Here is a 14,039-nt window from a genome sequence, read left to right on the forward strand (position 1 = left end):
TAATGTGTTGAAAATACTTAATGCAATTAATATAACTTCCTTTTTTCTAATTTCCTGAGGCTAGACTATTGTTTTCTCTCCATTTCCTGTAATTATGATATTCACCATTCTTATACAACCCATCTCTCACCAACCCTCCAGGCATAAATGATGGCTACAATTACATTTTATTTCCTTTTATAGGATACTTGGTAAAAATAATGCAATTAAATCAACATTATTTAAATATACTATATTTTTCGTTTATTCTACAATAATCTGAGGATTCAATGTGTAGACATTCATGATTCCAACTTTATCTTTAGGTGCAATCAATTGTGATTAATCACAGAAAACTGTGCTAAAGTTCAACCAATCAGTTGACAACTTTCAACCAATCAGATGCTGATTTTGTTTGCCTTATTGTTACATACGCTGCATTAGCAGAGAGGTTGCTACCCCTGGTTTACGCCAATAATTCCCAACTGGTTTTACTTCAGGACCCAGCAAACCCACTACAAATCCAAAAATGTCAACAAGTTTTCCAAAAGTAAGCCTCCATCCCACGATGTTGGCATAGGTCAGGGGTGCCCAGTCCTGTCCTGGAGATCTACCTACCTGCATAGTTCAGTTCAGTTCAACCCTGCTCCAACACCTGACTGTAATTTTGTCTGATACACCTATTTGAGGTCTTGGAGTCTCTTCCAATGAGCTGATGATATGAATCAGGTGTGTTTGATTAAGGAGACATGCAAAATATGCAAAACACATTTTTCCAACCATTGACACAGACGATGGGAATATCGACAGGTCCACTTTTTCTTTTGGGAATCCATTCTGTGGCATTCCATCATCATCTGGCTTCTTCTACCCTCCAAACAATTTTACTTATTCCTATCCGTCAGATGCTCCATCAAAGGTTTCTTAACTGTGTAAGTGGCATAACCTTTTAGCCTAAAGTGACACAGATGAAAACAGAAGTCTTCCAATATTTCATTGAGGGCATCCTGGCCAGAACAATGAAATAAACCAACAGCCTTCGCAAGAAGCCGCCTGAATTGGTACCAACTGGAATTGTTCTGAGATCAGAGTGGATATTGAGTGCTAGTCACTGGACGCTTCAAATCAATACCAGCTGAAGCCGAGGGGAGACGGTGCAGATTGTGAGATGATTTATGCCTCGCAAAGGGCGTCTAATACCCCATTCAGAGCATGATAGGCTGTACTAGGGTGGATGAAAAAAGGCAGCACTGGAATCTATAGCTATTTGATTCTCGAGTGCACAGCACTGATCTACAAACCCAACAGGGAAAACTGTCTCAGCTTTTTTCTGTGGGGATAATTAATTTCGGAACCGAGTGTATGACTGCTCTAGGAGCGAATCAAGTATTCAACATGCAACATCAGTAGCTGAGAGGTCTATAATTCTGCATCATAACAGAGTTCAGTGGGCTGAATGTTCAGTGTTGCAAACCGGATAAGAAGAAGTGCTGCACCTCATTTTGATTCAGTCACTTGAATTATAACCAGGTGTCGACAAAGGTGCATTCGCACTGACAGCGAATTGAATTGCTTGGAACTCTCTGTTCTGTTTGTTACAATATACTGTAGTGTTGCTACTCCTACTACAATCAGCTGAATCGGCGGATGAAACACATGAGCTACACCAAGGGTTTTTTAATCCCAAGGACCCCAAAATATGATGATTGCCTAGTGAGTGACTCTCATTAAACCCATTTATACAGCATGAGTGGTTCTGGAAGTGTTCACATTAATGCATGCAACATGACATAAGAGCCAGTGTTACAGTGTTACTTTTACTCATACACTTTATATGTGGTGGAAGATATGCACACATAAGTGCATTCCTCTTTCCATTCCTCTTGGTCTCCTTATCTGTATCCATCTATACCCTGTTTTTCCTCTCTCTTCTGTTAGCTGTGTCCCTTTGATGCTGTGTCAGTGGAGAAGAGCGAGAGAGCGAGTTACCATGGATAATGAGCTTTAATCAGGCCCAGAGCTCACAGGAAGCACAATCATCACAGCACTGATGTTCAGACTAGCCACTCGCTGTGCCGCCCACTTCCCAAACACACACACATACAGAGGATATATTCACAATGCAGTATTACCTGCAATTTTTGAAAGTGCTAATATATTTAGTGTAGTATATGTAAATAATGCAGTGCGAAAAAATATGTAGTATGCAGTTTATACTGTGCGATATGCAGTACACTAGCATTTGATTAATAAATAAATAAATAAAAACAGCTCACAGATCAAACACACTCCAGTGTGTGTGTGTTTGTGTTTCTTATCCCTCTAAACCCCCAATATGCTAATGTTAACCCTCTGGGGACGGATTGGGCGGTACCGCCCAAAATGGCATACTTTTACAAATGTGTAGTTATCTCAAAAACTATTAATGCTAGAGAGATGCGGTTTTTTTTTGCCGTCTTCCTCAGATTCCACTGAAAACAGCGGTATCCAGTTTGTATATTAAACACGCTTCCCTTATTGCGCAATACCACTGCGTAAACAGGCCAATGAAAACTATTATGTTAGGCAGATTCAACACGCAACAACCAATGTAAAAACCGCTGGGAGGAATATTTTTCTAACCCAATCAGAGGAAGGTTACCATGATTTATTCTAGCCATTCAGAGGACTCTGTAGCTCTGCTGTAGCCTTGTAAAAGCTGGGCTGGACTATAGTAAAACGACCTCCAGCCAGGTGTAATCAATAACCGATCGGAGAATCAGCATGAGGTGGAGAAAGCAGAAAGCGATCGGAGTGTTACAGAGAACGATCGGAGTATTAGCGAGCACAAAGAGATAAATTCGAGAGAGATATAGCATTATTACAGAATTGTTTTATCAAAATTGCAAGCAGTAAAAGATTTAGGGCAGAGCAAGCTCTGGAACAATTACTGGAAAGTGACGAGGGGAAATCTGGAGCAGACAGCTTTTACACAGATGACGAAGTATTTTACCAGGATGGGGAATATCCATTTGAGGACTGGTATGTAACTTCAAATAACCTCTTTATCATTATAATTTATTATATCATACATCTTGAGTATGTATATGTTTTGGATTTTTAGTCAGATAGCGATTGAGGCATGAAATATTTGTTTTAGTGTACCATACTACTCTTTCCCTGTAAACTCAGTTCAAGAGTGGTGTGCAATTTGTTTCAATAGACTGACTTACTCAACTAAGTAAACTGCTCAGGTCAAGAGAGGTGAAATGTGTTTTTAGTGTACAGTGGAGTTTCATAGGGTTACATGAGTTTATAGGAGTTATTTTTTCTACATTGAATTTTGACACAAAAAAAGCTTCCAGTTTGATTGTGTATTTGCTCTGATGCAGGATGCAGACAGGACAACTCGCCGCACACCCCTACCCATTGTCCCTTGGACCCAGCAAACCCTGCACACAAGCCTGCAGATGTCAGAAAGTACTGTGAGCACTGCAAGGCAAGCAAAGTGTACAACAAGACCTCCTGGCCTTGCTTTGCTCACTGGCATGCCTAGGACTGTTTGTAAAAAAAGTTAATTATTTAATTGTTCTTTACACATTTTATTAAACAATAACACATTTCTGTCAAGCAAAGAGTTTGAAAAAAATTTTTTTTTTCAAAAACTGTTCTATATTGTGTGTTTTTCAGTAATAAATGACAAAAAAAAATCTAATTTTCGTTTTTGAAATTCTCTAGTTTATTGTACAATTTTTCACTCATACTTCCTTTATAAACACATTGCATGCATGCTTATGGTAGCTTAGGGTCTTCTGAATCCATCGATACCAAATACATGGTGGTCCATCATCATTACATATGGTTTATAAGCCGAAATGTAAAAATAGAGAAAACAGACCAAAAAGGGCTTAGTCCCAAAAATGAAAAAACGCCTAGGACTGTTTGTAAATAAAGTTAATTATTGAATTGTTCTTTACACATTTGATTGAACATTAACCCATTTCTGTCAAGCAAAGGGTTTGAAAAATATATTTTTGGGTCAAAAACTTTTCACTTTTGTTGTGTGAGGTAGGATTTTCAGTAATAAATGACAAAAATCTCATTTTTGTTTTGAAATTCTCTAGTTTATTGTACAATTTTTCACTCATACTTCCTTTATAAACATATTGCATGCATGCTTATGGTAGCTTAGGGTCTTCTGAATCCATCGATACCAAATACATGGTGGTCCATCATCATTACATATGGTTTATAAGCCGAAATGTAAAAATAGAGAAAACGGACCAAAAAGGGCTTAGTACCCTAAGGGTTAATCTATTCCGAGTGGCTGACTTTGAAACTTGCCTGAAATCTAGATTGAACCCCTAGTTTTTAGAGACACACTGAACTACTGACATGAAGAAAAGCATATGTATATTATATATGTGCGCTCACACACACACACACACACACACACACACACACACACACACGCACACACTGGGACTTATCTGCTTTCTGCAGACTATGGTGTGTGTATGCGTAGCTATGAGTCAAGGTAAATGTTAAATATTCCCTTAGGCCTCGACAAGGCGCCACATCCCACTCGCATTCACACACGTTCACAATACACTCATGTTCAATCTCAGAGACCATCAGTTACACACTCGCTGTCAAACACAAGCTCTGTTCCAAAGCCTCATGAGCCAACATGAGTGTAAGTGTAAGCGAGTGATGAGAAACTCTCTACATTGACAGCAACTCCATACCCCATATAAAATAGCACTCCTTACTTGAAGCACATGAGCAAGACATCTCACAGTTCATCTTTTGTGTTATTATTATTATTATAGTTGTTGTTATTTTTATTATTAAATTATTTAATGCATTAATTTATTTATTCAATTGTGCCAAAGCAAAGACACGTGAAGCTGCCTCAAAATCAGTTCTGTCACAATTAATACAAACATAAAAACACTAAATGTCAGTGCATCCTTGGTCACTAAATAAATAAATGAACAAATAAATAATAATAATAATAAAAAAATGAGAGTTCATCCCATAAATTTTTATAAATTCGAATAACTTTTTTTAAATTCATGTTGTTTCAAAACTGTGTGACTTTTTTTTGTCAATGAATTACATAAGGAGAAGTTTAGCAGAATGTCTAAGTTGCTCTTTTCCATACAATAAAAGTTGGCAGGGATTGAGGAACATGTGTTATTATTGTTAATTAAAACTAAAATAAATAAATAGAATGTTTTGGTATTAATAAAATAAACAATAATAAAAATAATTTAATTAAATTTATATTAGATAAACTTGAAACTTAAACAACAATTAACAATGTTACGTTGGCAATAACTGAATTAAGTGTAAGTTGAAGTACTTAACTAAAACTTTAATAATAATAATAATAATAAATAATGACAAAAGCTAGCAAAATTACTAAAACAAAAATGTAAATGAAAACTGAAAACATAAACAAACTCTAATTCAAAATATGAATAATTACTAAAATGGTATATAAATAAATAAAATAAATATAAAAATAAAATAAATAAATAAAATAACCAAAACTGAAATACAAATAAATAATAAAAATGACAAAGGCTACGAAAATTACTAAAACTTATTTAGTAATTTAAAATTTACAAATTAAAAGGAAAACTGAACATATACAAATCTAGTCCTAAATATTTATAAATACTACTACTAATATTTATAAAAACTACAAATATACTACAATGGTATATAAATGTTATAAAAATAACACAAAGGATGTAAAAATGGCATCATAACACTGGTCTACATTAAATCTTTGGTGTCTTCTTAAGCTATATGATAGCTTTGTGTGATAAAACACAATTAACGGAGTAAAAAAAAACAAAAAAAAACTTTAGAGCGAGTAAATGAATACACAATGTCATGTTTGGATGAATTGTTTCTTTAAACCCAAACTGAAATCCTTATCTAACTCATAGCTTCCATAACATCAGCTTTTCTTTTTTTTTCTTTTTCTTTTTTTTATATCTAATCCTCTTTCTTATAATCCTTTAACACAGCTGCTGTGAATTTGGCCATGTGTGCTTGTGTGGACTTCATGCGGTTCTGTCCTCTATATCAAACCAGAGGTGCGGACACCCCAGAGAATGACTGTGAGAATCTCATTCCCAGTGGACCGAGGTGCCGGGACAGAAACAGAGAATGCAACATTTGCATTTAAAAAGGTGACATTTGAAATGCTGGTCTGGAGGCGCAGGCATGAGAGGAGAGACAGGTGCTGGGATAGCCCATATTAATCTCTGTGACAGGACGACCACAATGAGAATGTCAAAGCCAAGAGTTAGACAGCACACCAAAATCACACACATACACACACAAGCTCAGAAACGAAGGCCGCTGTCCAAAATAACCCTGACAATCCACCCCCTCATCTCTCAAACCCATGTGGAGATAAATTGGTGGCTGTTCAAATCGACTTTTCCCTTATACCAGAGTAATTACGTGAAAACAACGCCTGGAAGTAGTGATATCTGTTGTAGTCACATTAAACTTCAAGTTCAGACGAGGTGGTGCATGCATTATTTATGTGAAATGTGGAAGAAATGATAATGTAAACACAGACTATTTAGACCTGAGGAGCATATGATTACTGCATTGAACTGTGAAGTGCAGGCGGGTCGTCTGGAGTTCATGTGGCGGTGTTGGTGCTGGAAGAGACTCATATTTTGGGGCTTATTCGCTCTGTGGTTCTGATTGGCTGCCGTGATCTGAGAGCTGTGCTTGAACATTGAACTACTAGATATAGTGTTAGGAAGCACAGTGTTAGCTTTCACTGTTATGCTGATGATACTCAGCTCTATATTTCTTCGTGGCCCGGTGAAACACACCAATTTGAAAACCTAACAGAATGCATAGTTGATATAAAAACTGGATGACGAGTAATTTCTTACTGCTAAATTCTGAAAAAACAGAGGTGTTAATTATAGGACCTAAAAACTCCGCTTGTAATAACCTAGAACACTGACTAAGACTTGATGGTTGCTCTGTCAATTCTTCGTCATCAGTTAGGAACCTAGGTGTGCTATTTGATCGCAATCTTTCCTTAGAAAGCCACGTTTCTAGCATTTGTAAAACTGCATTTTTCCATCTCAAAAATATATCTAAATTACGGCCTATGCTCTCAATGTCAAATGCAGAAATGTTAATCCATGCATTTATGACCTCAAGGTTAGATTATTGTAATGCTTTATTGGGTGGTTGTTCTGCACGCTTAGTAAACAAACTACAGCTAGTCCAAAATGCAGCAGCAAGAGTTCTTACTAGAACCAGGAAGTATGACCATATTAGCCCGGTCCTGTCAACACTGCACTGGCTCCCTATCAAGCATCATATAGATTTTAAAATATTGCTTATTACTTATAAAGCCCTGAATGGTTTAGCACCTCAGTATTTGAATGAGCTCCTTTTACATTATAATCCTCTACGTCCGCTACGTTCTCAAAACTCAGGCAATTTGATAATACCTAGAATATCAAAATCAACTGCGGGCGGCAGATCCTTTTCCTATTTGGCGCCCAAACTCTGGAATAACCTACCTAACATTGTTCGGGAGGCAGACACACTCTTGAAGTTTAAATCTAGATTAAAGACCCATCTCTTTAACCTGTCTTTAACTTTGAATATATATTCTACAAATGGTATTTATCCATTTACTAATTGTAATAAAAACATAACTGGTGTGTATTGTGTTGGCAGTCCTACAAAAACCATAAGTCGCTGAGCCTCAGGTGCTGCTTGTTTTCAGCAAGATCTTAATTTGGGCCTCTGCCTCCTGGCCAAACCTCAAATGTGCAAATATTGCAAATATCTGACAGAATAGCAGTGTTTAAGGTCTCTAATCTTGCTGAGTTTATTTATTGCCGCTCATCCCAGCCAAATCCCTTCCTCATTAATATCCGTTACAGAAAAAGGAAAACAGTTACTCTAGGTTTGCACCCAAATGTATACATTTTAAGCATATGTATTTGGGGATATTCTAATATTAAGGCATTCCACAAGCTTGCCCCCGTTTCCAAATAATACCAAGCATCTCATATTTTCCCTTGAAAGACAATTATCCTTAAACAGGATCTTTCGTCGCCAGTTTCTCCAGTTTTGCTTTTATCAGAGCACATCATTATGGGCCAACTATTACCCAGAGTATAGTTTTACAGGCAATAAATGCGGTCGTAGGCACTGTTTTATTCATTAATTCATTAGTTTTATCTTTATTTTGGAATGAGTTCGGGATAAAAAAAAAGAGGCAGAAATGATTCAACAATGATTTTTTTCATGGTGCGTTTTGTCATTTTTTGGGCTTGAGAGAAATTGGTCTCCACTGACTTATAGTGAATGGAAAAGGGCAGCATTTGCATTTTCCAAAATTTCTCCTTTTGTGTTTTACAGAAGAAAGTAAGTAATAAAGACTCTGGTAAAAGTAAATATTCAGAATTTCATTCTAGATTAATTATTTCTTTAAGAAAGAATAAATGTTTTTCAATATATGCAAAAAAGAGCTGTTGAGAGCTGCGGCTGACAGGAAGACTTTTAGTGAATAACAACATAAACTAAATATTTTTCACACAAAACTTTTTTACATCATATAACTTCAGAATATTTTTCTGAATATTAAATATGTAGTGCACTAGTTACTACTACTTTTATGGAAAAGGGCAGCGTTAACATTCTGCCAAATTTCTCCTTTTGTGTTTCACAGAGAAAAGAAGGTTATAAAGAGTTCGATAAGAGTAAATATTCAGAATTCTCACAAATTTTGGACTAAATTATTTCTTTAACAAAGAAGAAATATTTTTTGAAGATATTGGATTTTCAGTGATTAGCAAACTTACATTTGAAACTTTTTTTCCACACAAAGCTATCATATAAATTCAGAAGATTTCAAATATATATGTATGAGTTACACAGATTAATTTAATGGTCTTTTTCTCATTTTTGGAGCTTGAGAGCCCTTTGTCACCATTAGATTTGATTGTATGGAAAAGTGCAGAGCTAACATTCTACTAAAGTCCTCCTTTTGGGTTTCACAGAAGAAAGCTAGTTTTTCGTAAGAATAAATATCCAGAATATTCATTCTGGACTGAATTATCTCTTTAAGAAAAACCGGAGACTTCTTGTGTGTAAAGCTGACATTTCCAAGGAAAGAATGAAATCTTACCTTCATTAACACGGATTCGCTGAGCTTTTCTCGGTTTACAATCTTTATGGCGACTTTCTGACATGTGACACAGTGGACCCCGAGCTTTACAAGACCTGGAGAAAAAAAGAAAAAAGAAAAAAGAAAAGGTGCAAAGAAAATTATTGGTCTAATCAACATGGCTGAGCAATTTATTCACTCACAATTTAATCACGTGCGCAAAACCAAAACGCAAGCATGTTTCCCTCGGCATCTGTGCGATGCTTCATTCGTATCTCAAGACAAACAGCATCAGGTACAGCAGATAAGCAAAACTGAGAGGAACTGACAGTGAACAGCTACCTAAAGGCCTTTCTGCTTTATCACTTGTGACGTGGAGTTTCATGGTGCGCGAGCAGCTCAAGGAAATCATTTCCCAGAAACATCCACTACATGGTTAATACTTTTGTTAGTCAAAGTGCTAAATGTTTACAGGCTTAACGGTTCATGCTTCCCCTTCACTTCTCTGAACTTTGACTTTCTAAAGAAAAATCTTTAGCGTAAACACCTCGGGTCCTTCTGTGATTGTCGAGCAAGTGTTTTCAAACGAGACGAAAGCAACTAAAGACGATTCAGCAACGTTTTTTGCTGCTCTGCACCAGATAGAATTTGAATTGTTAGGTTGATAGGGAAGCGAGACGAGATAATGAATGTTTCATATCCTAATCGGAAAACTGACTGGAGCATAATTTGAAAATGCTGTGGCTTTCAAAGAGGAAGCAGTGAATGTTTTGGTGTGTGATAAAGTGTAAGAAACCCCCACCTCATGCCAACCAAACCCTCATCCCTGATGACCCTCTACACACTCATGAAGACCCTCTGCTCTCATCTGACTCGATGGCTCTTTATGAGCTGTGGAAAAATGGCTGCTTTTGAAGAGTCTTAAGATGGAGAGAAAAACTGTCCTCTGCTGAAGAGAAGATGGAATGATGATTACTAATTTTATGCCTTTAAAGGTACTGGACTTTTCATTTTATATATATATATAAAACATTATATTATATTATAAACACTATAAAGATGTATTCGTATAGCACATTTCACAGTAAAAATCATCATTCGGCTCAAGATTTTCTGTCTGCTATTCATGTGAAGCAATAAGTGAAACATAAATTTTCATATAAGAAAACTAAGTAGTTTGCCAATATGTTTGATTAATATTTATTGGAAAAAAACATTACGCAAAACAGCAACTAAAAAAAAATTGTACTCAGTAACAAACAGACACACACACACACACACACACACACACACACACACACACACACACAAAATGCAATTCATTCATAAAATGAATTAAATGCATATGTACTCTGATGAACATGTTTTTATTTTCTAAATGAAAATTAATTCTGATGTGAAAAAAATAAATAAAAAGTGCAACTGTCAGGTTTATATAACTGTCCTGCTATCATCATTAAGAAAAAAAAATAAAACAAAACATTTATCTTCAATTATTATATAAAAAAAAAAACTTAAGCACTGAAATGTTTTTTTTTTTTTTTTCGCAATTTAAAGTCATTTGGTTCAACCAAACTGCAGGAACCTGCACAAAAATAAGGTCAATAAGGCCTCTTTAAATATATCAGATTTGACCTTTTAGGACAATGCAAAGTTAATTCAGGTTATAAAATGTCATTTGGTGCGACTCCTTAATGATATTTATGAATGAATAATATTGTGACGAGTGGGGCGGGGCCGAGGGACATGGGAGCGAGGCCGGGGGAGTGATTGGAGATGAACTACACCTGTTCGTCCCACCGGTCTCGAGGCCCATGGAGGAGATGGAAGGATATAAAACTGGAGCGACGACAGTGAAGGACGAGAGAGGACCAGGCCTGGGCTTTTAGTTGTGTTTTGGTTTTTATTTTATGCGCACCAGTCGTCCGTGAGGGGCTGGTGCGCTGTTTTGTGTTTATTTTGTTATTAAAATGTTTTTGATTGTCCGCCGGTTCCCGCCTCCTTCTTCCCGATGACTGGGAAGTCTTTTATCGTTACAGTGGTGCCGAAACCCGGGAGAAGGAGGGACGCGCTGCTGAAGATCCCTCGCCGCTGTGGTGAATCCGCGGTGCCATCGAGCTGGCGAGGAGTGTGCCGCCATGGACGCTCGAGGCGGTGGACTGGAGCGAGTTGCCGGGGACGGGCGAGCTCGCTACCGGCCGCCCACGATGTGGAGAGACGGCTGCCGTCCGTGAGGGAGCGGAGGAGTCGGCGCCGTTCGCCAGGTGGCCGGAGCCTGCTGCCTCCGCCGGAACGGGGAGGAGCAGGGAACGGGGGACTCCTGCCGGTTGCCCAAAACCGGAGGAGCCGTCGCCGTCCACCGGGCGGCGGAGGAGTGTCGTGCCGTCCGCCGAGGGCCGTCCAGTGCCACCGCCAGGCACCGCGGAGGAGATCACCCAGCTGGTGGAGGGCCGAGCAGCGGTGCGTCTGGGAACCGGAATTTTTTTTTTTTTTTTTTTTTTCCTCTCTCCCCTCTCTCGTCTCTGTCGCTCCTCCTTCCATCTCCTTTTCTCTCGCCTCGTCTGTCCTACCCCCAGGTTCCCGCAGGTCCCCGGGAGCGGCCCCCCCGGAGGGAGGGGGGGGGGGGAGTAGAGCGCAGTCTCGGGAGTACCCCCCGGCCTGCGAGGGGCGATGGGGGTATGTGACGAGTGGGGCGGGGCCGAGGGACATGGGAGCGAGGCCGGTGGAGTGATTGGAGATGAGCTACACCTGTTCGTCCCACCGGTCTCGAGGCCCATGGAGGAGATGGAAGGATATAAAACTGGAGCGACGACAGTGAAGGACGAGAGAGGACCAGGCCTGGGCTTTTAGTTGTGTTTTGGTTTTTATTTTATGCGCACCAGTCGTCCGTGAGGGGCTGGTGCGCTGTTTTGTGTTTATTTTGTTATTAAAATGTTTTTGATTGTCCGCCGGTTCCCGCCTCCTTCTTCCCGATGACTGGGAAGTCTTTTATCGTTACAAATATATAATAATGTTCGCCGTGAAAATTATATAGACCAAATATATAAACCACATCAGCTACACCAGATCTAGAAAAAAAAGGCTCAACAGAGTGTCTGTGTGTGGGGGGGCTAAACCATTAGTATGGATCCAATCATCAAATATCAGAAATAAATAAAGAAAATCTCATTACGAGGAAAATAAAAATACCCCAAAAATGAAAAGGCATCAATCAAAATGTCCTTTCTAATAATCAAAGCCCTCTGTTTATGAGACATCAGAGGAAAAGAGTTGCATGCACTTTGAGTGCTGTGACCTATTCCAGCGAGCTATGATAATACACAAAGACATTAGCACAAAATATATACGTGGAGCACATCACAGTCAGGCGTCATACCGCATGACATTATCACGAAGATAGAGCGCATTAAGTCCAAGGGCGGAAGAAATAGCCTTATCAAAAAGAAGAAAAAAAGCTATGTGATGGGAAAAATGCTCGGCGAAACCCTTCACGTGCGCTTTATCTGCTCTGATAAGAATCCAAGAACACTTGGTGGAGTCTCAGCGTATAACTGATGATGGGGCGGCCGCTCGCCCGCTCGGTATCGATTTCAGTCTTATGTGCCTTCCTGATCAATAAAATTAAAAGAGCTCCTGTCCACAGTAACATCATAATAATGGTCAAAAACACAATATTCACCTTGACCCAAGAGTTTTTATATGCCTTAGCATATATTACAGAGATATGCTTAATATATATGTGAATATATCATAATGTCTGAAGAGCTGCTGAACATTAAAGGAATGGCATGTTTTGTTGTTTTATTTAACAAATGTGAATTTTTGAGCCACTTCTTACAAACGAAGTACTGTTATGGTACCACGTTATTGAATGAAAAAAAAAAATAAATAAATAAAAAACATACATATCATCAAGCTTAAGTTCCAAAAAAAGACGTTAACTGCTGGACTGGAGTCATGTGGATTACTAGTGGAATATTGTGATGTTTTTATCAGCTGTTTGGACTCTCATTCTGATGGCACCCATTCACTACAGAGGATCCATTGGCGAGCAAGAGATGGAATGCTACATTTCTACAAATCTGATGAAGAAACATGCATCTGCATCTTGGGTGGCCTGAAGTTGAGCACATTTTCAGTACATTTTTATTTTTGAGGTGAGGCATTCCTTTAAAGTAGCGAAACAGAAATAATAATGTTTAATAACATACAATGTTTGTAGGGAAGTAATGTTTAGTTAAAATTGTTAATACTAGCTTGAACATCTTATTTAGTGTTCTCTTCATGTTATGATCATACTGCCAAAATGACCTCTGTTTTCTCAGAAATATCTGACTCCAGATGCAAGACTTCATTTTGTTGCTCCTCAGGGACTGGAATACGTTTTCTGTAGCTCTAATTTTATTATTGTTCATACTGTATATTCACACAAAACTTGCAAAGAGTTTTTCTTCACATCTGCTGGCTCATGACTTGTGAAAGTTAAGGCAATTATCAGTAACAATCATCTTGTGTTCACTGTAATGCTAACTCTCCTATCGGAGGGGGTTTATTAGATTTTACCAAGTTGTAATTGTGAACCTACTGTGCATTTTATTCAAAATATCTAGGTTCTCTTCAGGCAGGAATCATGTTAAGGACTTCTAACTCTGGAAATGAAAATAATGTGAAAATGTGTCTTGGAGTATGAAATGGCTTGGGTGCTCTGGGTGGTAGTATCAGTTCTCTGTACTAGTTAAGGATAGATAACAATAATAAGGGTTTGCAAGATGGAGTCATTGCAGTCCGCAGTTTTATGCCATTGAGGAATGAATTTGAATTTATTGCAATTGTAATTTAAAGGCAGGAAACAAACTTTGAATGTTGGTTTGACAAAGACTTGTTTGAAAGTCTTGAAAAATAA

At 38.2% G+C, this 14,039-nt stretch overlaps 1 protein-coding gene across 4 annotated transcripts in view; it reads right to left on the reverse strand.

Annotated features, from left to right (window-relative positions):
- Positions 1-14,039, reverse strand: part of LOC132133354 (serine/threonine-protein kinase BRSK2-like) — a 209,140-nt gene that overhangs the window by 64,057 nt on the left and 131,044 nt on the right. For all 4 annotated transcript variants that reach the window (XM_059546140.1, XM_059546138.1, XM_059546141.1 and 1 more), the window contains exon 2: positions 9,158-9,252. In XM_059546140.1, coding sequence (XP_059402123.1) covers positions 9,158-9,252 — 95 coding nt within the window. The remainder of the gene's footprint in view (positions 1-9,157; positions 9,253-14,039) is intronic.

This window comes from Carassius carassius, chromosome 50 (genome assembly GCF_963082965.1).
Source record: "Carassius carassius chromosome 50, fCarCar2.1, whole genome shotgun sequence".
Taxonomy (NCBI): Eukaryota; Metazoa; Chordata; class Actinopteri; order Cypriniformes; family Cyprinidae; genus Carassius; species Carassius carassius.